This window comes from Scyliorhinus canicula, chromosome 20, assembly GCF_902713615.1.
Source record: "Scyliorhinus canicula chromosome 20, sScyCan1.1, whole genome shotgun sequence".
In the NCBI taxonomy this organism is placed as follows: Eukaryota; Metazoa; Chordata; class Chondrichthyes; order Carcharhiniformes; family Scyliorhinidae; genus Scyliorhinus; species Scyliorhinus canicula.
The window spans coordinates 5,072,507-5,099,204 of record NC_052165.1 but is presented as its reverse complement, the minus strand read 5'-3'; the positions used below and the strand labels follow the sequence as shown (position 1 = coordinate 5,099,204).

The window sequence follows — 26,698 nt, the reverse complement described above, 5'->3', positions numbered from 1 at the left end:
GCTGAATTCTCTGCCGCGTGTCACTGGTAGAGTTCTCGATGGGGAGGAGAATCCAGTATTGCACCGATCCCATTCCGATGCTCCAGTCCCCCGCTGGCAGTGGTCTCATGCCCCACGCCAGCGTCGTTTAACGGGTTGGGCACCGGATTCTCCGAGCCTGTGGGAATCTCCGGTTCTCCGGGCCGGGACTCACGTGGGCAGGAATTGGTACAGGTGTTTCCCAGATGTGGTGGGCCTCGCAGTGGGCCAAGGGGGTAACTCTTTCAGGGAGTTGCCCCAAATGTCCTTTGGAGGGCCCCCTACCCCCACACAATGCAAATCCTGCCCCCCCCCCACCCCCCCCCCCCACCAGACCCTCTCACCAGAGGACCCCCCCCCCCCCCCCCCCCCCCCCCCAGTACACAGACTCTCACCAAACAAAACCCCATTACATTACAGGCCCCCATCAGAAACCCCTCCACCAGAATCGCTGCATTACAGGACCCCACCAGAGACCCCCCCATTACAGAGACCCCAACTATAGAACACCCATTACAGAGACCCCCACCAGAGACCCCCTTTACAGACACCCCACCAAAAACCCATTACAGGCCCTGATCAGAAATCCCCTCACCAGAGACCCCCAACAGAGACCCCGCCATTACAGAGACCCTCACCAGAGACCCCCAACAGAGACCCCGCCATTACAGAGACCCTCACCAGAGACCCTCATTACAGAGACCTCAACCAGAGACCCCCCAGTACAGACCCCGATCAGAAATCCCACCAACAGAGACCCCCATTACAGAGACCCCCATTAGAGTCCCACCACAGACCCCCCCATGAGAGATACCTTCACCAGAAACCGCCCCATTACAGACCCACACCAGAGACGCCTCCCATAAGAGACCCCCACAAAAGACCACCCCCCCTCATCCCCCACCCCACCATCATTACAGAGACCCCTGCCTGGAAGCTAGAGAGCAGTCCAGACAGTGACAGTGAAAGTATCACTACTTTAAAACTCACCTGTGCAAAACACCTGTTGGCTCAGGCACAGAAAGCACCACCTGTAAATTCCTAGAAAGTGAAAACCACATCAGCTGGGTTTAAACCCCCTCAGATCTTTGATCTGCAAGGTTTTCATTTACATCAATGGGAAATTGGTTTTACTAGGCTTTGATTGACAGCTTGCACACAGCCATCCGTCTGGATTGTTTAATTTCATTTCACTTCACGCTTGAATGGATCTCAAGTACCCAGCTGTGAAACTAACTGCAATGTTTATAAACATCTAAGCACTTAGCTACTCTTGATGTGGTCTAAGAGCTGTCAGTGATAGTTAGATGTTCATCAAGCCAAATTCTCCATTCTCTCTGACAGTGGTAGTGGAGTGTGCTCAGATTGGCGAATCCTGGCCTTAAAGTTTAAATGAGATTACCTCTTGTTCTTCAAACTCCAGAGAGTATAGGCAGTATAGGCTGTTCAGCTTCTTACTCCAGAAAAAAGTCCAGAAAGTCTGAACTGTACTTCCAATGCAAATATATTGGGAGCAATTCTCCCAAAATGACTAAGTACGTGATCTACTGGAAAGGTTTCTCAGTGTCATTTCAGGCGGGTTTGGCTGGGAGTTTCTCCCTGGCTCGCTCGGTGGGTTCCCCACCGCTATGTAACCACACTTAGTCACTTTTTCTGGCGTTTCGAGGTCAGTGAATAGCGGGAGAGGCCAAAAACGAGATCTGTGGGAGGCGCCAAATGGTTTTCGATACAACCGGCCATCTCCCATAGATGAAATCGGGATGTGGCCGCAGAGTGGCGAGCAAACAATTATCACCACTTAAGCCCCCTTTCCAAACAATTAACAAGAGCCACCCCATATCCAACAGCCTCCCGTCATTCAGCCGCCTCTCCAGCAAGTGCTCATGTTGGTGCTGATGAAAATGTGAAGCTGGTGGTACCACCCTGCCCAAAAGGGGGCCTCCGATCCCCTTGTAGACCCCCATGAGAGCTGTTCCGTCTGGTCCCTGTTTGTGGAGTCCTGTACCAAACAGCGCTCGCCCGATATCCCCGAGGTGAAAGGGATTGAATCCCAAAGCCTCTGCTATCTCAGGAATCTGCACAGGTGTAAAAATCGGGGCTATGTGCAGCCTCGGCTGTGCGTTCCCCGTTCAGACCCCTTATTCAACACGAGTAGCGTTGAAAACCCATGTGTTTCTCGGCACTGCGAGAGCTATTTCTAAATTGTAACATTTTTGAAATATTTAGTTTTTTAGTGGGATTGATGCTATTCTGTATTTTTAGGGGTATTCGTTTCCTTCAGATCTTACGGATGCTGCATGTGGATCGACAAGGTGGAACTTGGAGGCTGTTAGGATCCGTTGTTTTCATTCATCGTCAGGTATGCCACTTTTTCAGTTAGCAAGATCCAGGTGGATCCATCTTTAAATGTTCAGATCGGGCGCTGGTGCACTATAATAACCGACTGCTGTTCTAACTGTGGGCTGAAGTGGATATAACACCTGTGACTTTCTTGCCAGTTGAGTTTTTATTAACTTTCCTTGCAGAGTCAGGAATATCAAGCATCTTCTGAAATTGTCTTTTTAAAAATGGACATTAGAATGGCACCTCACTTTCTCCGTGGATTTGAACTGCCACACTGTCGCAAAAAGACAAATGATAACATTATAGACGAAAGAGTGTCACTACTCATCTCCTGAAACTACCCGGACTTGAATGGATCGTTCTGAAACCATGCAGCGCGAGTCAGCGATCCTATTGTGCCTGGCGTGGATCCGGGCGCAATGGGTGAATTGTGCGTGAGTCTCGAATTGGGCTCTGCGCCGGGCACGAAGCTTCCCGCGAGTCACGCGTCTCGCTCTGCCGGCGAAATCTCACCCTCACTGAGCGAGATAGAACATAGAACATAGAACAGTACAGCACAGAACAGGCCCTTCAGCCCTCAATGTTGTGCCGAGCCATGATCACCCTACTCAAACCCACGTATCCACCCTATACCCATAACCCAACAACCCCCCCTTAACCTTACTTTTATTAGAACACTACGGGCAATTTAGCATGGCCAATCCACCTAACCCGCACATCTTTGGACTGTGGGAGGAAACCGGAGCACCCGGAGGAAACCCACGCACACAGGGGGAGGACGTGCAGACTCCACACAGACAGTGACCCAGCCGGGAATCGAACCTGGGACCCTGGAGCTGTGAAGCATTTATGCTAACCACCATGCTACCCTGCTGCCCTAAGATCCAGCATGAATATTTAAATGAGCCTTGTGACCCATTCAAATACCCGGACGCCGGGTTCACCCGGCACCCAGAACTCAACCCGCACCTGGGTGACCGCGCCAGGGCGCCGTTTAATAGTGGTCCACACAACCGTGCAGTAGGCATAATGGCACCTGAGGGGGTCCCCCAGACCATTGGAGACCCCCGGTTCATTGGGGACAGGGCAGGGTGGCACCCCCACACTCCCCTGGCACCTGGACACTTGGCATTGCCAGCCTTCCACCATGGAAGTGACACCTGGGCACTCTGATAGTGCCACCCTGGGGCGTCCCCAAGGTTGGGGAGGGGGTTGAGAGGGTGGGGACGGAAACACGGAGGGGGGGGGGCCTGAAAGTGGGGGTGGTGGACGTGGGAGAAAGATCGGTGCGGCCTTCCAAAATGGTGCCCCGATCTGCGAGTAGCCTTTCCTGCTGGAGAGCTTCAGCCAAGATTATGGCCTGAAATTTTGCTCCTGGGTTGGGAACGCAGAGTTGGGACAATTGCCGACTCCGCAAACCCAACTGAGGAAAACGTGTTGTTGGACTTTGCATTTTCATTCCGGGAGGGGCTGGTTCCCATGGAGGTCACCCTTGAAGCAAAGCGGAGGCTGCCAGTGTGGTGGGCTGGGTGGATGGCTTTTCCTGGTGAAGCAGCAGATTATCGAAACAGTGAAAATAACAAGGCAAAAATTTGCCCTCACTCCTCTAACTCCACAAACTCCCATTGCCCCATCCATGCCAACCACTGCTACCACCTGCCTATCACCCTCACACCCCCCTTGTTCTCGCAAACCCTTCATGCAAAAACTATGTCCCTCTTCCCATCCCCATGGCAGCCTCTAAGCCTCAGTGCCAACTCATGTCAACACATAGCCCCCACCCAGCACCCTTTGACTTTACACTTTCCATGCCATCTCACCTCATATCCACTATGGGCACACTTCAGGACCCATGTTGAGATTAAAGAAAGTCCTTTAGTCTTTATTGATGATTTCACGATTTCAAAAAAAAAAATGATCCATTGATTAAAAACCCATTCACTGCATGTAATTTCCTATAATCCTTTATTAAAGAAAGCATTGCAATTCATGGTCCACTTTAAAGAGTTTATAACACTTGGAGTTGTTGATCAAAGTATGAACTGACTTGCAATCCCTCTACGATCCTGGAAGGCTCTGATATCAGTCATGCAGCACTCATCCTGTAATGAAAACATTCAGGCAAGTGGCAACAGACAAAAATGAATAGCAAGCACATTTTCTAACACTGTACATGGATTTTTCAAATATTTAAAGGGCGAAAGTTTTAAATGACTTAACAGCCCATTTCGACAGCCCTCTTCACAGTTCCAATTTAGGCATTTCAACTTCCTTGCAGACTGGACTTGTCTGGGCTTGTTCTGCGCATCTTGCAATTGAATTCTTGCAATCTGAATCCCTGGTCTTTACCACGTCGCCAATGTAATAACTTCAAGAATTGGCTCCGCCAGTTAGAAACAAAAATCTAATTCCAACCGGAAACAACTATTTGTCGCACACTTTAAAATGGTCTTTCCAAACTCAGCTCCAGAGTCCAACTGTTGGGACAAGTTCCAACACATCCCAATGATTCCCCCACTCACAATCCTGATCGGAACGATGGGTCACATGACCCCTCCCTCCGAGAACTTCCTTAGAGGCTAACCCCTTAAAGGGACTAGCTACTACAAGCAGCTTCATTTTTGATAAAATTCGGAAGGCATTCATAATTTTGTGGAAATGTGAATAGATTTGCTATGGTGTTACCATGGTGAGTTGGAGGAGACGATATTTTATATCAATGGTGGTGAAATGTTAATTATATTGTCAGTTAAATGGTAATTATATGAATGCTACTGACCAATTAAAATTCAGTTTTTTTTATTGTGTTCTGAAATGGGATTTTCCATAATATATTTAGCGAATTAAATTTTGTAACTCGATTTTGGAATTAAGGAAGTTTTAAATATGTTTATACTGATACACAAAGTTAGCATGCAGGTTCAGCTGGTAATTCTGAAGGCAAATGGAACTGAAGGCCTATATTGCAAGGGGATGGAGTATAATAGTCAGGAAGTATTGTGCAGGGTGATTGTGAGCCCACGCCAAGAGCATTGAAAAGATTCACTGGATCGACTCCTGGCATGAAGGTGTTGCCTGATGAGGAAATGCTGAGCAGGTTGGGCCTGTACAAGTTGGAGTTTACAGCAATGAGAGAACATCTAAAATTCTGAGGGGCTTGAAAGTTAGATATTGTGAATGCGTCTCTAATTCACTTGTCTCTCAGTCCGGAAGAAACGGTCTCGAACACGTCCGTACTTCAGAATATTCTTTATTACGATCGGGGCCGCTCTCTAGGTATTCTGGAGAACCACCTCGGAGAGTGCCAAAGTATTGCTCAAAACATCCTTTTTTTATATGTATTTTTAAGGGGCTGTCCCTTACATTCACTTGAGCTTTCCCCCATTACAAAGTATAACTTGTCTTTGCCATAGATCCAATACATGATTAACTTGCTATTGCCATAGTTTCGATACATGATTTTACAGACTTTGAGGTTATCTATTGGCACATGAGTATGTAGCAGTCTTAGCATAAACAGCAGGTGTTAAGCCACAGTAGCAGCGGCTCCCACATTTCATATTCCGTCATCCAGCCATCTTCCTTGTTTCTCAAGGCTATTCGGCTTACAGCCATGAGTCGGCTCACGAGTTCAATAACAACTCCCCTATTTGTAATTTTCCACTAATGTGTCCCATTAATTCTGGCTTGTTCTAGCTATTAACCCTTGCTTCACATTCTCAATATTACCTCTCATGGAAGAATCTAGAACTATTGGACAGAGTTTCATTTAACACATAGGTGAGGATGAATTTCTTCTCTTGGAGGATTTGTGATCTTTGGAATTCTCTATGCTCGAGACCAGAACAAGCTCAAGGGACTTCTCCTGTTTTTCTGTTCCTACACAATAAATATACAAAGGAAATCTGGGCCATTAACACTAAATTAGAATTATATTGACGGAAAGATTGTGGACCAGTTCCAACGAGATTGCTTTGAAATTGCTTTTCATCTGTTCTCAGTTATAAACTCATCTTCATGAAATATGAAGACTATTTCATGGAAGTGTTATTATATATGGTTATAGGGACTAATGACTTGCTACCTTGGCAGTTAAATATGTTAAAAGTCTCATATAGTTAAGTAGGACATTTAAACTGACAAGATTGCTGTTTTCTGTTTGTCTAACCCGAAAAAGATTATGGGTGAAAATAGCTGGGGCAACTGAACTCAAAAATGTTGATTACTCACAGCTGTTATTTTAGAAACAGTAACAGTGGCTCAAAGGTTCAGTTGACTTTAATTGAAGAATGCAAGGATCAGATTATTCCAACCACAGTTGAAAAGCTCTTTTGAAGCACAGTTGCACACGTGCGCTCATTTGCTTTAGAACAGTGAGGCTTAATTCCATAATGTAAACTTCTCTGGGGTACTCCAGAGCTGGAACTAATTTTATAGTGTGAGATGCCTTCCTGTTTATTTCCTTTGTTCCTATTTTATTTTATTAGTTTTGGTCCTTGAACTTTAAGCAGAGGACTCAAGCTGATGTAGCCTGCTTGTCAAGACATTGTGTTCCTAGGTTTTGTATTTTGGAGAGGAGAAACAGACTTGTTGGCGCCGGGTGAATCTTTGGAACTGGCTTTGGAGGAAGTTGGTTGGCTGGCATTTGGTGGGTTGGCCAGGGATAGTGTTCTGCCTGACAACAGTCAGTGATTGGTTCCTGCGTGATGCTTTCCGAGAGAGCTTGACAGAAGTGTTTTGATCTTGGAAATGAAAAGAAAAGTCTCTCTCTCTCTCTCTCTTTCTCCCTCACTCGTTGCTGAAGTAAAGAACTGCTTTGTTGTTCTAAAACTGATGTGTGCCTGGCATAACTCTATTGTAAACTTGAGAGATCCTGCATCGACTGAAAAAATAGACAATCGTGCTAGGGAAAACCATTTCATTCCTAGAAGGAAGATGTACCGAAAAAAAAAAGCTGAACCTCAGAAAGACTAAAAACTAGAAGCCATCCTAGTACATCAAAGGTCCTTTATCTTCTTTTTAAATCATAATTTCTTTATCTCTGAATCACTGTTGTTTGTCTGTCTGTGTGTGTGTGTGTAGAGAGTGGGGATGGTTAGAAAGGGGGGGTGGCGGTTAGAAAAGATGTATTGGATAGTCAGTTGTATTTTTTGCCTCTTTAATTATAATTGCTATTAATAATAAAAGGTTACTTGTATTGATGGAACTGCTGCTAATAATAATAACATTTTACAAACCTGCTGAATATAGGGGGGAGGTGGTACGGTGGCACAGTGGTTAGCACTGCTGCCTCACAGCGCCAAGGACCCGGTTCGATTCTGACCTCGGGTGACTGTCTGTGTGGAGTTAGCACTTCCTCCCCGCATCTGTGTGGGTTTCCTCCGGGTGCTCCGGTTTCCTCCCACCGTCCAAAGATGTGCAGGTTAGGTGGATTGGAAATGCTAGGTGGGGTTACAAGGATATGGTGGGGGGATAGGGCCTAGGTTAAGGTGCTCTTTCAGAAGGTCGGTGCAGATCCGATGGGCCAAATAGCCTCCTTCTGCACTGTAGGTAGGGATTCTATGATTCTTTGAACTCAATCAAAGCCACGTGTATTCAGATTAATTCTAATTTCACCTGTGTTGTGACTCCGGGTCAAGCGGGGCTGGAATTGACCACACCATAGCCCAGGAGGTCGTGACAATAGATGTAAGTTTTAAAAAACTACAATATAAAGACTGTGAACAAAATGCTTGGAGTAATAAGTTAAAGGTAGATTGTCTCCATTTCCTGGGTTCATTGTTCCACCATAGACTTATTAAAGATATGTGCTTATAACTAAAACTGCCACCACATTAGATTTCTCACTAACTCAATGGGGATATAGAAGCATGGGGACAGGATTTGGCCATTTAGCCCTTCGAGCCGGCTCCGCTTTTCATAGAACCATAAAATCATCCAGTACAGACCCTTCAGCCCATCGAATCCACCAACAAAAACCTACTCTAAAGTAGCTGACCCGTGACCCAATAGATATGGCATTTTACTTAACAAATATTTTGGGGGAAATTCTATGCAAGGTGCGTTCCAAGAATAGTTTACCCAATGTATGTTGTGTGGTTAATATTTCCGTGGGATAACATAACATACACTCAACAAAACAATGTGACTGAGGAAAGGTTACAGATAGACTTTGCTTGTGTAAAAGAAATGTGAGGAAGAAAATAAATCTCCAAGATAAAATTGGTCGATGCAGATCATTTGTAGGATTGCCTCACAGAAAGAAATGCTCGCACAAAGGGACTATTGGGGGTCTTAGTAGAGGGTTGTCCTGTATTTGGCTGTGGTGTACAGATTCTGGAAATCCTTTTTTTGTTTTTCTCGTTTCAATATGTGTTGAAATATTGTTTGTATGTTAGGAAATTCTGATTTGAAGAAATGAGGTGCATCTGTTCCTGGTATGTTAATTGTATTATTAAAGTTAAGGATATACAGGTGAAGGGAATTGATTAATTAAGTATCTTGAGGGTCAATAAAGAGAGATTTGTCCCATTTCTTTGCTTGAGTATACGGTTTATCTTCACGGACACACCTCTGTGCTTGGGTATGCTTTTATTGATGGTTACCATTTGCAAAAATGAGTTGGTTCAGCGAGCGGACATTCAAGAGTCTGCCTCTCTTCCGTGGATATGACCATGGCTGGGTGCCCCTGGAGAGGGACTATTATTACAGGACTGGGGGCTTTTCACAGTAACTTCATTGCAGTGTTAATGTGAGCCTACTTGTGACAATAATAAAGATTATTAATATTATCAGCACTTCTTTGATCAGAGGTTTCATCTGAATGCTTGAAGTCTTCTGTAATTGGTGGGTGTCTGGGTGTGTGTGTGGGAGGGGGTTATGGAGGTGGGGAGGGGTGCTGAGGGGGTGGGTGGGGGGGGCTGCTGGAGTGCACCATCACCACCTGATTTTCAGTGTTATGATTCAGCCTGTAGTTTCTAAATCACTGAAGATGGAAGTGCTGCTAATAATAATAATCTTTATTGTCACAAGTAGGCTTCCATCAACACTGCCATGAAGTTCCCTCTGTCACTGGTTCCACCTCGTGCGCGAGGTTGGGGCTGATACAGCTGAAGGTGGTGTACAGAACACACCTCACGAGGGCGAGGATGAGCCGATTCTTTGAAGGAGTAGAAGATGTGTGTGAACGTTGCGGGGGGGGGGGGGGCTAATCACGTTCATATGTTTTGGCCCTGTCCAAAGCTAGAGGATTACAGGAAGGAGGTTTTTAGGGTAATCTCTAAAGTGGTGCATGTGAAACTGGACCCGGGCCCCCGGGAGGCCATATTCAGGGTGTCAGACCAGCCGGGGTTGGAAACGGGCGTGGAGGCAGATGTTGCCTCGTTGATCGCCCGAAGGCGGATCCTGATGGGTTGGAGAGCAACCTCTCCACCCTGTGCCCTGGCACGGCAGGGGGACCTGTTGGAATTCTTGACTCTTGAGAAGGTTCAGTTTGAACTGAGGGGAAGGATAGAAGGATAATGAAGGATAGATTCATCATGCACTTTCAAGAACTGGATAACATCGAACATTAGTTGCGGGGGTGGGTGGGAGGGTTGGGGGGAGGGGGGCGATGGGTGTTGATGTGGACTATGGGTGATTCCTGATTCCTTTTTGTCATTTGTTTGTGTGAACATGCGGGCTGATGTTTGGGGTTTGGTGGGAGATGGGATCGTTGTTATTGATATGGGGATTGACATATTTGTTACTGGTTATTGTTTATTGTTGGTGGGTGTAAATTTGGGAGAAAATATGAAAAAGGAGGAGAATAAAGAAGTATTTTTTAAAAAAACACTGCAATGAAGTTACTGTGAAAAGCCCCTAGTCGCCACATTCCGGCGCCTGTTCGGGTACACAAAGGGAGAATTCAGAACTTCCAATTCACCTAACAAGCACGTCTTTTTGGGTCTTGTGAGAGGAAATATAATTTAAAGTGAGACTTGGCCTAAAAGCCACAGACGTACACAGTGACCGATGATCGGAATTCAGCCGGTGCCTCATTGATGATGGGTTCCTTGTTTTGCAGGAACTGATAACAACTTTATACATTGGCTTTCTGGGTCTGATATTCTCTTCCTATTTTGTGTACCTGGCTGAGAAAGATGCAGTTGATGAAAAAGGGATGACTGGATTTGGAAGTTATGCTGATGCCTTATGGTGGGGCGTGGTGAGTTCTGTATTTTCTACAATATTGTCAGTGACGTTTTCACATGAGAGTATGATTAGTGAAATTTGCTCTCATGATGCACTTTCGGGTTAGTATTTTTCAGTGTAACATTTTTTTTAAATCGCAAAACTCCAAAGGACACATTTTTGAAATGATAATGACCAAAATACTCAATTTATACTTTGTACTGCTGCCGCCCAATTGACTGCAATGTTGTAAAAGAAATGAAGCAGCAATGGAAATCCTGCACGTCGATTAAAAAAAAAGGATTCTCTTGATGTCATGAAACTCCACATCGGCTCCCGGGATAGTCCAATGTCATGGCCTATGTTGTTTGCAATGGAATCAATCCAGGGCACATATGACCTCTTTCCTTTTGGTGATATCATGGAGTGCCTCAAGAGGGATCTTACAGACCTCGCTGCAGCAGAAGGGATGACATTTAAAAAAAGATTTAAACAAAGCTTTTGTATGTACACTGTCGTTAGTTAGGATAAACTTTGATTATAAAGTACCCCATCAGGCTTACTTCACATTTTGCATAATTCAAGATGCAAACCTTGTCTAAGGAAATTGAATTTTTTTCGAAGAAATATCAAGCAAAATTGTTGCATTTTCATATTAATAAATAAGATGGAGGAAGCGCTTTGAACAAAAAATATTTTCTCTGTAAGCAATGGTTTACATCCCGAATTCCACAAAAACTCCACAAATAGTGACGGCCTACAGTTTCTCTTTTAAATTTAAAGCATGTAGCAAACGGCACTTGGTAATTTCACTGATCCTGCCTTTTTCTCTTAGGTAACGGTTACAACAATTGGATATGGTGACAAAGTTCCACAGACATGGATTGGAAAGACAATAGCATCTTGCTTCTCTGTCTTTGCGATATCTTTCTTTGCACTCCCAGCAGTAAGTAAATTGCCCACTTTTCCCTGCTCAACATTGCTTTTAGCCTTTGAATGTCAGGGATAATAAGATTATGGACAAAATTCCTTTCCCCCAAGCAATGCCATTTTGGGTGGGTGTGGTGGGTGATTCCCGCAGGGTGTTTGGGCACGAGCCAGATTGGTCTTCACCCACACTTAGTCGGTTTTTTGGAGCTTGGGGAGTTTCTCACTGAATAATCTCAAAATTAGAATTTATTTCTGCATTGGGTACCCGGTTGGCACTGCCAGGGTACCCGGTTGGCACTGCCAGGGTACCCGGTTGGCATTGCTGGGATGGTAGGCAAGGGCTGCACTGTCTAGTCCCTGACCACCCGGGGGTTCCGATGGCCTGTGATCCCCCCCCCCCCCCCCCCCCAACGTGACCATCATGTCTAGCTTCCGTTTGGAGACCAGTGCTGTTTCGCACCGGTGTTGGGCTTCGGAGGTAGGGCCGTGACTACCGGGAGCTGGGAGACATCAGCTGCGAATGGACTGTACATATTTAAATTAGTTTAGTGACTCATTTAAATATGCTGATCTGGATCATGGCCAGTGAGGTCTTGATCCAGATTGTGTGGGGTGTCGCATGCGTCAGGGGTATCGTGAGCAGCTCAACGCTTGGTTGAAACCTGTTTTGGCCTCTCTGGCTCTGCACCAAACATAATGGGATCAGGATCAGGGTTGGGCGCAATGCAATGGGAAAATCACGGCCCATGTCTTGTGCATGGCTGGGTACACATGCATACTCTCCTTCAACTGCACAATATAGTACATGATTAATCAGGTTTGGAGAGGGGTAGGGGCCATGTTAGAAGAACCAGCTGACTAGGAGAACAAGGAGGTGATGTATCCGAATGGGGTCAGAGTCACGTAGCGCGAGAGTCGCTGGGTGTTTCCAAGCGCGCGAACGTTGAGAAACACTCCGCTATCTAAAACCCATCTGAGTAGATCGGAGGCCTCAGCGGGAGCTCCCCAACAAAGCCACAATTAGCCCTGATTTCTGCCACTTTTAAATAGCGTCCCGATCCCTTGAACCCCTAACTCGACCCCCAAAGCCCCCAAGCCGCAACACACCTATAAGGGGGTGTTCGGACGCCCCCACACCCGGGCAGGGCACCGCTGAGCCCGATCCCAGTCATGTGCCAGCCTGGCACCCTCTGCTGCCACAATGCACCCAATCGTGTTTCCCGATTCCAGCGTCAGTCGATGGAGAATCCAGCCCATCATAATATAATAATAATCTTTATTATTGTCACAAGTAGGCTGACACTAAACCAGGGGCTGGTTTAGCACACTGGGCTAAATCTCTGGCTTTTAAAGCAGACTAAGGCAGGCCAGCAGCACAGTTCAATTCCCATACCAGCCTCCCCGAACAGGCACCGGAATGTGGCGACTAGGGGCTTTTCACAGTAACTTCATTTGAAGCCGACTTGTGACAATAAGCGATTTTCATTTTTTCATTTTTCACATTAACACTGCAGTGAAGTTACTGTGAAAAGCCCCTAGTCGCCACATTCCGGCGCCTGTTCGGGTACACAGAGGGAGAATTCAGAATGTCCAAATTATCACATCCACGGCATTACTTCTTCAAATAATTGAGTGAGGTTGGCTAAGCATGTCCCTCCTTTTAGGAATCCGTGTTGACTGTTCTTATTTTGTTGTTTCCAGGGGCACGATCTATCTGAATGGGAACAGAGTCCCCTAGCGAGCGTGTTTAGCCGAGCAGAGCTGAGAAACACTACGCTATTGATCGCCCATTTGGGTAGATATGGGCCTTGGAGAGGGGGACGCCCCAATGAGGCCGCACTTGGTCCACGACTGGAACTCCTCAGTGCAGAAGAGGATTTAAAAATGGCATCCCAATCTCTTGACCTCCTGATATGACCCCTTAACCCCTGCAAAGCCCAAACTCACCTACAAGGAGGTCCTCGGGTCCCCCCCCCCCCCCCCCCCCCCCCCTCCTCCCCCACCGCAACTAGGCTGGGCATCCTGCGGGTCTGATCCACAGCTTGGGGAAAGTGCCAGCTTGGCTGTGCCACCTGGGCATCTTGGCAATGCCCAGAATGGCATCCAGGTGGTACTGTCAGGGTGCCTGGCTGGAGGCTGGCAGTGCAAGGGTGCAAGTGTCAAGGTGCCTAGGTAGCACCAACAGTACCAGGGTGCCACCCTGCACAGAGGGCAGTCACCTGGGTTCCTCCAATCTTCTGGGAGACCCCCCCATGGGTGTTGTTCCATCTGGTCCCTGTTTGTGGAGACCAGCACTGAATGGCGCTCACCCAAGATCTCCAAGGCGAGGAGGGGCCAGATCCCCCGCCTTGGGTAGATTGTGGAAGTGCAGATTAGTGTGATGCTGGCTGTCTGACTCTAATATGCAGAATCGCTAAAATGTGATCCTTCCCACAATAGGCTGGATTCACATCACGCCATCTCACCAGATCGCGTTAGATCTCACGAGGCATAGCGAGCTGGATAGATCGCAGAAGAGAGATCTCCTGGCCTCTACCGGCTGTGCCACACTGCCTTTCGGGGGCAATGCAGCTGGTAGATCGCGCTCCAGATGTTTTTCTCTTCCGACTCTGAGAAAGGGTTTCAGTATACTTCCTACCACTGATGTTAAACAAACTGGCTTATAATTCCCTGAATTTGTTCTTTCTCTCTGAGTAAAAAAAAAAGATGACTATTATACCGTGCCTTTTTTCTCTATAACTTTGTTATTCTTCCATATATTTTACCGGAATCAATTTGCTATCATGGGTTGATTGCACAGTTCACAAAAGAAGTCTCATAATGTCGTTGAATAATTTTGCTTTGAACTGCTGTGACGTGCTTTCATGATGTGTTCAATTTTAAGGGCATATTGGGGTCTGGATTTGCTCTCAAGGTGCAACAGAAACAGCGTCAAAAGCATTTCAGTCGGCAAATACCTGCCGCCGCCTCCCTCATTCAGGTATGCATTGCAAATATAGTATTGATGTCAACATAAACCACAAGGAAATTTGAATTAGTGCATTATACTGTCGGCCAGTTGATAACAAAAGAATGAAGGGGGTTGTTCAAGATGGCAACCCAACAGCAGGATACCCTTTGAATCCCTTCTATTTCATGGTGTGAAACACTGAATTGCAACCTGCTTTACGACTGCAAGGGGATCAGAGAGCTAGTGCAATTCAGCTCCGGCAGGAGAACATAGGGCTGGATTCTCCGTCAGCTGGACCCTCCGTTTCCCCGGCAGCGCACTCACAACTGCGGATTTACCGATGGCGTGGGGTGGCCACATTGGGAAACCCCATTGGCCGGCTGTCGGGACGGAGAATCCCGCTCCCAGCAGGGGCACGGCACCAGAAAACAGCTGTGGCAAATCCCGCCTATAGTCTCTCAAACGGAGAATCCTGCCCCCTTTCCATTATCTATATTATCTTTTTCAAACTGTCAGGCAGTGAATAGAGGGATACTGCATGGATCGGTGCTGCAACCCCAGCTAGTCACTCTATATATTAATAATTCAGATGAAGGAACAAAATGTAACACCTCCAAATTTGCAGATAACACAAAGCTGGGTGGGAGGGTGAGCTGTGAGGAGGATGCAGAGGACCTTCAGAGTAATTTGGATAACCTGAGTGAGTGGAAAAATGAATGGCAGATGCAGTATAATTTGGATAAGTGTGAGGTTATCCATTTCGGTGGCAGAAAGTGGAACGCAGACTATTATCTGAATGGCCATAAAATAGGAGAGAGGAATGTGCAATGGGACCTGGGTGTCCTCGTACACCAGTCACTGAAGGTAAGCATGCAGGGACAGCAGGCGGTAAAGGCTAATGGTATGTTGGCCTTCATTGCGAGAGGATTCGAGGAGAAGAGCAGGGACGTCTTGCTTCAATTATACAGGGCCGAGGTGAGGCCACACCTGGAATATTGTGTGAAGTTTTGGTCTCCTTATCTGAGGAAGGTTGTTCTGCTCTTGAGGGAATGTCGCGAAGGTTTACCAGACTGATTCCTGGGATAGTGGGATTGTTATATGAGGAGAAATTGGAGTCGGCTAGCATTGTATTCGCTGGATTTGAGAAGAACGAGGGGGGACTTCATAGAAACCTATAAAATTCTGACAGGACGAGACAGGTTAGATGCAGGAAGGATGTTCCCGATGGTGAGGGGTGTCCAGAACCAGGGGTCACAGTCTGAGGATATGGGGTAGACCATTTAGGTCTGAGATGAGGAGAAATTTCTTCACCCAGAGAGTGATCGGCCTGTGGAATTCGCCACTACAGAAAGTAGTTGAAGCCAAACACAGGACGGGATTCTCCGGTCCTCGGGTTGGGTTTTCCGGTGCAGCGTGCCCTCACCGGCAGCGGGATTCTCCATTCCCACAACTGTCCAATGAGGTTTCCCATTGTGGCCACCCTGCCCCTTGGGAAACTCGTGGGTGTGGGCGCAGACCGGAGGATCCCGCTAACGGAGAATTCCATGATGTATCTTTTCAGGAAACAGATATAGCTGGGGTGAGGGGGTTCAAAGGATATCGGGGGAAGGTACGGTCAGGCTTGAAGGGTCGAATGGCCTCCTCCTGCCCTATTTTCTATGTTTCTATATATTGCATGAACTACCTTGACTGCACAACACAAAACTACCCAAACCACGTCCATTAAATGGCAGAGTATGCAACAGTAAGTCTGGACTCAAATAACGGTTCTTTATGTGGCTTTAACTGGTGTATTTGTTTTGTAAATTTTAATGTTAAATTTGGAAAGGAAATTAGTGGATCTTTTCCTTGCACACATGGGATAATTGGCAATATAAATGGTTCAATTAAACATTTGGAGCATTGCTAACAGAAGGGATAGAGGCAAATGATAAACTGATGCATCGGCTTCCTTGAAATCTCCCATGAAAGGTACATCTTAAATAGACAGTGTGTGAGTCAAAAGCCCTGTCTAACGACATGTTTTTTTCAGTGCCCTAACGGGGAACGCCCCCTTCCCCTGAGGCCACACCCATTGTAGGCGAGACCCAGATCGCTATGTCTCGCGAGTAGGTGGTAATGAGCTACCTTCTTGAACTGTGGCAGTCCTTGTAGTTTGGGTAACACCCATATTGTTAGTAAGGAAGTTCCAGTAATTTGGTCAAGCAACCCATAATTCCAAGTCTGGGGGATGTGTGGGATGGACGATAACTTTCAGGTGGTGGCGTTCCCATGCATCTCCTGCCCTTGTCCTTCTAGGTGATGGGAGATCATAGGTTTGGAAGGTGCCAAGTTGCTGCAGTGCATCTTATAGATACTGTTGCCGTTGTACGTCAGTGGTGGAGCAAGTGAATGTTATGATGGTAGATGGGGTGATGATCAAGTAGGCTACTTTGTCCTGGATGGTGTTGAGCTTCTTCAGTGTTATTAGAGCTCCAGTCATCGAGGCAAGTGGACAATGTTCGATCACACTCCTCATTTGGGCCTTGTGGATGGGAGACAGGTTTGTTGAGTTGGGATATGGCTTACTCACCACAAACCTCCCAGCCTCTGACCTGCTCTTGTAACCACAATAATTGTTTGGCTGGCGCAGTTTAATTTCTGGTCAATGGTAACCCTCATAATGTTGATAGTGGGTGATTCAGCGGTGGTAATGCCATTGATTGCTAAGGTTAGGATCTCTCTTGTTTGAGATGGTCTGACACTTCTGTGATGCGAATGTCACTTGCCACTTATCAGCCAAAGCCTAAACGTTGTTCAATCTTGCTGACTGTCGACATGACTGCTTCAGTATTGAAGGAATCTCGAAAGGTGCTGAGCACTGTGAAAATATCAGTCAACATTTCTGTTTCTGGTCTCGTGATGGAGGAATGACCATCGATGAAACAGCTTCAGATGTTTGGACCCTCGGACATTTCCCTGAGAAACTCCTGGAGACAAATCCTGAGGCTGAGATGTTGGCCTCCAACATCTACACCCATCTTCCTTTGTGCTAAGTATGACTCCAACCAGTGGGGGGGGGGGGGGGGGGGGGGTTCTACTGATTTCCATTGACTTCAAGTTTGCTAGGCTAGAATTGCTTTAGCCTTGTCTTTTGCACTATATTACTGAGCCGTCATTGAGGATGGAGTTGTTTGTGAAGCCCCCTATTCTGGTTAGTTGTATAATTGCCATTATTCACAACTGGCTGTGTTAGGACTGCAGGGCTCTGTTAAAGCTTCTGTTACAAAAACCGATCAATCTCAGTATTAAAAATTCCGATTGACCCATCAATGACATTTTCTTGCAGGAGAGAGACCCAAATTTCTTCTACCCTATTGATTTATTAATAGAATTATCATCAATTTCAAAGGATAAAAACAAAATAAAAGTTTATACTTGGATGCTGAAGGAAGTGCACGGCTCTCACAATCAATATTGTGAGCAATCAGCACGCACCTCACTTTGCTTGCCCTTACTTTACAGATATATCACTTCAGCCGTACCGGAGGGAAGAATATGACATGGATGGAGATCAATGGAATGTGGCAACTCTGCTCATGGGCAACAGCCAACAAAATGTCTCATGGGCCGCACTTAGAACCCAGATAGGCAGCATGTGGCTCAGCACTGGTTTAGATCTAAATTTAATTTTAATTTTCTGGATTCCCACCAGAGGGAGTGGCACAGTGGTTAACACTGCTGTCTCACAGCGCCAGGGACCCAGGTTCAATACTGGCCTTGGATGACTGTCTGTGTGGAGTTTGCACGTTCTCCCCGTGTCTGCGTGGGTTTTCTCTGGGTGCTCCGGTTTCCACTCACAGCCCAAAGATGTGCAGCTTAGGTGGATTGGCCATGATAAATTGCCCCTTAGTGTCCAGGGATGTGTAGGTTAGGTGGGGTTAGAGGGATAGGGCCTAGGTAGCATGCAGAGGGTAGGTGTGGACTTGATGGGCTGAATGGCCTCCTTTTGTATTGTAGTTATTCTATGGAACAATTTCTCTTCATCTACCCTATCAAATCCATTTAGTGTTTTAAACACCTCGATTAAATCACCCTTCAATCATTATTCTCAAGAGAATTCATGCAGCCTGTCCTCATTATTGAACCCTTTAGGTTGCATAAGCATTTTACCGCACGATTCATCCTTATGTTTTCTTTGTGGCATTTTTCTAATACTTGTAATTTGCTACTTTACACAGTAATGGGTCATCGCAGTTTAAACAACTCTAGCTAAACATTGTAAAATAATAATCTTGCGTTTTATAGACCTTATGGCGATGTTATGCTGCAGAGAAGACCCATAGCTCCACAGCTACTTGGAAGATGTATGTAATGCCTCCCGATTACAGTTCCAAAATATCAGGACCACCACCTAGTCCAAATATGAGGAAACAGGTAATATGTTATTTCTTATATTTAAGTCTTTAATTAACGCTACAATTTACACTTATTTCAAACCATTATTCTATATCTGAACTCCAGTTGCAACAAACATTTGAGATGAAATGATCATTTATTTAATATTAACACACCAGGGGCAGCACGGTGGCACAGTGGTTAGCACTCCTGCCTCACACCTCCAGGAACAGGTTAAATTTCAGCCTCAGGGGACTGTGCGGAGTCTGCACGTTCTCCCCACTACCTGCATGCTACCTAGGCCCCATCCCTGTAACCCCACCTAATCTACACATCCCTGGACACTAAGGGACAATTTATCATGGCCAATCCACCTAAGCTGCGCATCTTTGGGTGGGTTTCTACCGGGTGCTCTGGTTTCCTCCCACAGTCCAGAGATGTGCAGGTTAGATGGATTGGCCGTGCTAAATTGCCCCTTCGTGTCCAAAATGTAACGGGGATAATGTGGAGGCATGGGCTTAAGTAGGGTGCTCCTTCCAAGGGCCGGTGCAGACTCGATGGGCCAAATGGCCTTTTCTGCACTGTAGGGATTCTGTGATTCTATGACTCTATTCCATGATTCTACATTTCATATACGGGAAACAGCACCAGTTTAAGGAAGCATATACAAAGTGTGAAAATATGTTCTTAAGATAATTAACTTTTTATATCATTCACGGAATGTGGGCATCGCTGGCCGCAGCAGCATTTATCGCCCTTCCCTAATTGCCCTTGAACCAAGTGGCTTGCTGGGCCACTTAAGTCAACCACATTGCTGTGGATCTGGAGTCACATGTAGGCCAAGCCAGGTAAGATGCCTTTCCCAAAAGGTCAGGGAACCAGATTTGGATTTTGTGCCACATCGTTCTGGGAATGAATGCCATGCCACATGTTGCAGGCTAGAATTCCTGAGGTTGAGACGCTTTTCAGCTGATGAGTAATTTCTGTCAGCTGGCCGCTGTAGCTCGGACTAATAGTGAGGAAGAAACGAAGGAGTTAGGGTGTGCTGCACAGAGGGAAGGGATGTGACTGTTCAGGGAGCTTCAGGGAAAGTAATGTTTTTATCAACCTTTTGAAAATAGATAAACCCAGATGCCGTTTTTATATTCCCTGCAAATTTTAAGAGTAATAAATAGTGATCAGTTTTGAAGTTAAGGAGTGTACTAAAATTAAACGGAATGATCTATTTTAATGTAAAATTCCAACTTTTGTAGACATGTATCCCCTATCCCCAGATTCAAAAACAGCTTCTTCCCCGCTGTTGCCAGATTCCTAAATGCCCTCTTATGGATTGACTTGATTAATACTACACCCCTGTATGCTTCACCCGATACAGGTGTCTATGTATTTACATTGTGGACCTTGTGTTGCTCTATTAGGTATTTTTCTTTTTCTTTTCTTTTCATGCACTAAATGATCTGTTTGAGCTGCTCGCAGAAAACTAATTTTCACTGTACCTCGGTACAATAAACAAATCCAATCCAATCCTATAAGGTGTACTTAGACCATAAGATATAGAAGCAGAATTAATAATAATAATCTCTTGTTGTCACTGTCACAAGTCAGCTTCAATGAAGTTACTACTCCGCCATTCAATCATGGATGATACTTTTCTCATCCCCATTCTCCTGCCTTTTCCCCATAACCCCTGATCCCCTTATTAATCAAGAACCTGTCTATCTCTGTCTTAAACACATTTGTTGATTTGACCTCCACAGCCATCTGTGGCAAAGAGTTCCACGGATTAGCCACCCTCTGGCTGAAGAAATTCCTCCTCATCTCTGATCATCCCTTTAGTCTGAGATTGTGCCCTCTGGTTCTAGTTTTTCCAAAGGATCTCACTTGAAATTGAGGGGACTGTATTATGTATAGAAATTCAAAATTGGCTGCTTTGCAGTGTAGGTTTATTTACATTAGTTTGCAATTTCAGAAATCTCTCCAGTGCAATGTCTACATTCGAGTAAAATTCTAGACTGGTAGTAAACTCTTTCCCAACATTTATTTGAATTGTAATAAAGAAATATGTTTGTTTAAACAGTGCTGCGTTTCATTTAGACTCACCGGCTAATTACATTCCTTGGGGATGAAATGGGAGGTGGAAAGGTGGACGTACTGTCTGCCCTGACTGGCTGAAACTTTGAGTTTTGTCACCTAAGCACCACAGAATGGCATCAACAGCAGCTGGGTAAAAGCCCACATCGCAGATCATCGCGCCTCTGAGCTGCAACAGGTTGCCCGGTGGCTACTGAACCCAAAGGAGAAACCAAAAGAGGGAGAAAGGCGAGGGGAAAAAAATGAGACTCTTTGAGAGTTCGTAGCGAGGTCACTTACACATACACATTCCAAACAAGTCAATTATTAGATCAAAAGAAGATTAATATATGACTTGTAGGCACCAAAAGCCATTAATGCTTTGAAAGTTTTTCCCAAGGGTTTTACTGTTTCAAAACCCATTGTCTTGTGGAATGCAGATGCTTTTCAGCATTGTGATGATGGGGAGTTTGATTCAGAATTTGGTTATATGGCTAACGAGTGTCTTAGGCCCAGCCAAGTCCATGATTCACATAAGTGTGAAAGAGGAACTGCAATTGTCATGTAATCTGTTCTCTGTGTAAATGTTTAATTAGTCCGAGTTTTAAAAAATTGTAAAAACCAGAATTATTTTATTAATGTCTAAATTTTACTGATATTTGCATACCACGTTGCAAAGAGAGGGGTTAGTTGCCACACTGTCAACTGCATCAACTGCAGGGGCTGGTTTAGCACAGGGCTAAATCGCTGGCTTTGAAAGCAGACCAAGGCAGGCCAGCAGCACGGTTCAATTCCTGTACCAGCCTCCCCGAACAGGTGGCAGAATGTGGCTTTTCACAGTAACTTCATTTGAAGCCTACTTGTGACAATAAGCGATTATTGTTTTATTACATTTTCAAGTACATCGATGTACTTGCCTGACACTGCCTGTGTTTTCCCCGGACAATGAGCTTATCAGGAGGAGACACAGATGGGTAGATTTTACATTCTGGGTAGCTGATTGGTAAACTGCACCATTGTCTGCCCGACCCTACTGGCTGGAGACTGTGGTATTCTCACAAATGTAAGATGGGCAAGGGTTAATGAAATGTCCAGATCGGCCACTAAAGGGACCTAGAATTACAAGTATATAAGACATTGATGCTTAGCCTTGTGGGGAGAGAAGTGAAGGAATTAGCTACGGCATAGACTGAAGGAAAGATAGTGTGAGTGAGAGCAGATCATCGTTAATGTTATAGTGTAGCGATTAGTAGTAGATTAGTGTGGATTATACGTTAATTATCAACTGTGTATTATCAAGGAGTAAGTGTTGAATCCAAACTAGTAGTGTTAATAAATTTATAGCTTTGTTCAAATTCGAGCTATTTTGTGGTCTTTGGGAAGACCAAGCCAACCATCCTGAATTCAGCAACACAAAGAACACCAGAGAGATCTGAGCTATTTCCAAGTCCAGTCCTAATTTAAATGCTGCTGTGCATTCATTTGCAACTTAATGGCTTCAGCTTGGTGCATACGGGGGAGTCAGACACCGTGTGACACAAAGGTTGTTATAGGGTTGGGGGCGTGCTGATCATGGTGAGGAGGGCTCGCCCTAGCCCCACAAAAATAATTCTACTTATCTTTATGCCGCCTCTTCCTCTTTACCCGATTTTACTGAACCGATACCGATCACATTGATATTGGCAATTCTGATTTCTGATTACAGTTGAGTTCTCTGTCACCATCAGGAAGGCTCAAGTTAAACAGGCTGCACAGGACAAACATGCAAGCAAGTTAAACACTTAATTTGAACTCCAGTACTAGCCCTAAACTAACCGGTAGAGCAAGTTAACATTGTCCCTCGACTACTGGGGTATTAACTTTCCGCACGAATAGCCGAAAAGTACAAAGATGATTTACAGGGCAACTGCAAAACATTTGGGGACAGATGTGACTCAGGCGTTTTGCACCCTTGTCAGGCATAGTGAGGGCGATTTACCGGCTGCGTTGCACCCGAAAGGCAGTGTGGCACAGCCGGTGGATGCAGAAGATCCCTCATCGGGGATCTACCCGGCTCGCCACTCCTTGCGAGATCTATTCGATCTGGTGAGACGTCGCGATCTGTGAGCAGGATCACTATTTCGAAAATCTGGTACATTAGAGTGAGACAGCTAATCTCATTCTAATATGGTCCCACATGATCTACTTGAGGCGTTGGAATCTAACCCCCTTCGCCTCTGAGACCTCGGGCGAGTGCCGCTCAGTGCTGGTCTGCACATAGGGGGACCAAATGCAATGGCACTCATGGGCAGGGTGGCACCCTGGTACTGCTGGTGCCAACCTAGTGCACAGGCACCCTGACAGTGCCACTTGGGTACCAGCCTAGCACTGCCAGTGTGCCAGGATGGCAGTGCCAGGGTGCCAAGTTGGCTTTTCCCACGATGGGGATTGGACCCAGGGGTGCCCAGTGTGGTGGGCTATGGGGGGGGGGGGGGTCGCCTGAGAACCTACTTAGAGGGTATTCAGGGGTTGCGTCGGGGGAGGGGGGGGGGGGGGGGGGGGGTCGAGAGATTGGGCCGCCATTTCTGCTCTTGTCAGAACCAGACCAAATTTAACTAAATTAACGTATTTTCTGGCTATTAAATATATCTCTAATACCGTTTCTGTAAGTGAGAAGCAGATATCAGTGCTGTTAATTTAAAAATAAATATTAAAACATCTGATCAACTGCTGGAGATATATTTTGTATGTTTCATGTTCAGTTGAAATAAATTCTAATGCATAATTCTTCTACTGCTGAGTAGCAGCTGTCAAATGGTGAGCAATGTATTTCGTTTATAATTCATCAAAACAAAAAACATTGTTAATAATGTGTCAAATACAGTAAGTTATTATTTATGAGTTGCGGTACATCAGAAGTGAAAAACTGATGTACTGTAATAAGTTGCATCATTAATCAAAGTACTGAAGTACGTCAAAGCATAAATGCAACTGTCTTGAACAAATACTTTGAAAATCAAAGTTACATCATCCTTTGCCCCTTTATGAGGTTTGGCTCTGTATCAACGTTGCAAATATATTGCCAGTCTCGATAAGTCTGTTACTTTGAATAATGTGTAACTTTCGCAAAAGAATGGGCTGAATTTTGTCAATAGCACTGCATTTCCCAAAGCTGGAACCAGAACTGTGCACCCTTTCTGCTTTCTCTCCTTTCTTTTGCCTGTTCCTGCACGATTATAAAAGTGCCAGAGACATGCGTGGAAAACTCATTCAATTTAGCAGTTGCGGAAGCCTTTCGTTGCTGAAACCCGCCATCAGCTGACAAATGTTGGATCTAGTAAAGAATCTTTACCAAGCAGGGGAGGCTCTGCATCACGGCCACAAGGTTCCTCCCAACTCCATCACTGTTAACATAAGACTTAAGAGTACAACGTTGGCTTGGGTGGTTTTCAAATTCACTTGTAAATATTTCACCTTACATTGGTGTCATAACCCGCACGGGACTTAGGAAGTGACAATGATTAAACCCCCATGAGCCTCGTGGAGTACGAATTCCCCTGTTATAGGGGGATGGGGACCCCTGAACCATGTGTAGCTAAATCTCTGGATAAAGTCGGCCAGTTTGGATACTGACACAGAGGAGAGACCCGGCTGGGATCTTTCGTGCACTGTAAATAATAGTTATTGTAATAAAACTTTATTTCTTTCTACAACTCGGTGTGACCGCCCTTCATTGGCCACAAAAATTGGTTTCACTTTGTTCATGTATTTGCTGACACTAGAATAGTCAGAAAGCTAAACGTATTGGCACACTTCAGGTCTTGTCGTGTGCCAGTTAGTTCTGCATGAAGCCAGATGGAGAGACTGCAAGCATCTGCCAGGCCAGATGAGAAGGATGCCTGGCAGGCGTGTGTGGTCAGTGAGTAGTCAGGATGGGGGCACGACCCACATGGTATATGAAGGTGTGTGTGAGAGTGGTGATATCCCTCGAGCTGGGAGTGAGTGAGATCCCTGTGGTTGTGTGATGGGCCTGTGTATATTGTGATGAATGTAAGCCTTTGATATATATATTCTATTATATGTATCTGGTGCAGTAATAGTTTTAAAAGCCTGGGGTTGGGTGTGTATAAGTCTGCTAATATTTTTTATAAAACCTGGATTAAAAGAAATACATACTTTGTGCCTGCAAAAAGTACAATTAAGATGTTGTAAAAGTGAGAGATTCGTTCTTTCGAGCCACACTTATGTTTACAAGGAGAGGATGAATGGGTTTTTGTTATGAGTCCTGGGGAGTAGATAATTAGAAACCTTGGGCGCGATTCAACCGATACCTTTCAGAAGACCGGTTTTGGGCACGCTTGGTGGGGTGTTTCGAGACGGCCGTGTTTGTGAGATCGCAGCCCGTATTTGGGGAAGCACAGTTGTGCGGTGGTTAGCACTGCTGCCTCATATGCCAGGTTCCCAAGTTCAGTTCCAGCCTCAGAGTTGCAGTCTTCTACGCCACATGGTGTCTGTCAGCTCATTATGTGATCAATAACGCCTGTAGATCTTGGGCCGTTGCTGGTCTCCCCTTTGGGGTCCCTCCTCAGCCGAATGTGTAGCTGGAACTTCAGGTATGTGGCGGCCCCCTGCACATGTGGTGCTGCCTCCAGCCTGTGTTAGCGTTGCCATCGTCCCCAGCATCAGCCCTCCTCGGCTGCCATAAGCAACTCAAGCAAACATAATTTTATCTAGGTGATTTGGAGGAGAGAGACCGACAATCAGTTAGAGCTTCCATCCGGGACCTTCAAACCCCAAGCCTTCCCCACCCTAACCTGTCTCGCTTTCTCTCCGAGTACCACCCAATGAGCCCATTGTGCTGGCAAACCTTGCTCTGCATACTCACCCCCGGCCACCTCAGGAGCCCCTAGACACCAGACCCTAGACCTCTGCCGGGGTCATTAGGAACAGTGTGCTCAGCTGCCCGCCGCTCATCGATATACTTACCCTTTGGCCACGAGAAGATCCACAGTGGTGAAGCCCTGCTCTTAGTGTTTGATTGTTGGCAGCTATCTCTATGGTGCTGAAGCTGCTAGAGTTCTTACACACTGTTCAGGTATCGAAGTTTGCTGGACATGCAATGCATCAATCATCCTCTGTAATGTGGCACATGTGTCCTCAAGGAGGCACTTGAGAGTTGAGGAGTGTGAATTGCTATCACAACTAACCAGGCTAATTCCTCATTTGAAATAGCCTTCAGCTGTGAAGCTAGAGGCTGCTCACAGTCAAAGGGAGTGAAATTGACTTTCAGGAGAGATGCCACAGTAGCGCTGTGTCCTGTCGGACAGAAAGGCTGAAGCTGTTCTGTTTATGTTCTCCACAATATTTAAATATTGCTTGGAGACTTCACAGACACAAAGATCCTCTCCCCCCTCCCCTCCCCTCCCCCCGGCCCAGAGACCGCTACATTCAACTTCAAAAATGACTGAAAACGAGGGTTAATGATCTTCTTCTCGCTATTTTGGGCGTGATCCGGAACTCGAAATAGGGAGCAGGTCAGATGAACGGCAAAATGGTTTATGCCCGTCACAAATCTCAATTTTGTCCTCTCCCACCTGATCCATGCCGGGCACAACGAGGCGCCAATGTGTTACAACTTAAGTAAGTAGATCCTGGGATTTGAGTGGAGAATTTTAGTTTAGTTTTCTGGAAGCTGTGAGCAGAAGGCTGTCATATTCAGCATTAATCTGACAGACCGGGCTCTGCAGGCTGTTTTCAAGCGTGTCGCGTCTTTTCGTCCGACGTCATTTCGTCCAACGACACTTCGTCCACGTCTTTTCGTCCAACGTCTTTTTGTCCGCCCGTCTTTTGGTCCAACGT

The 26,698-nt window shown here is 45.8% G+C and overlaps 1 protein-coding gene across 8 annotated transcripts in view; it reads left to right on the top strand.

The window, feature by feature from the left end:
- The window catches only part of kcnq1.2 (potassium voltage-gated channel, KQT-like subfamily, member 1.2), a 606,356-nt gene that overhangs the window by 101,841 nt on the left and 477,817 nt on the right, over nt 1–26,698 (top strand). For all 8 annotated transcript variants that reach the window (XR_005458330.1, XR_005458329.1, XR_005458328.1 and 5 more), the window contains exons 5-9: nt 2,281–2,377; nt 10,427–10,567; nt 11,369–11,479; nt 14,348–14,443; nt 18,701–18,829. Coding sequence is in view for 4 of the 8 variants with exons in the window: in XM_038780518.1 (XP_038636446.1) it covers nt 2,281–2,377; nt 10,427–10,567; nt 11,369–11,479; nt 14,348–14,443; nt 18,701–18,829 (574 nt within the window). In the remaining 4 variants the exon portion in view is untranslated. The remainder of the gene's footprint in view (nt 1–2,280; nt 2,378–10,426; nt 10,568–11,368; nt 11,480–14,347; nt 14,444–18,700; nt 18,830–26,698) is intronic.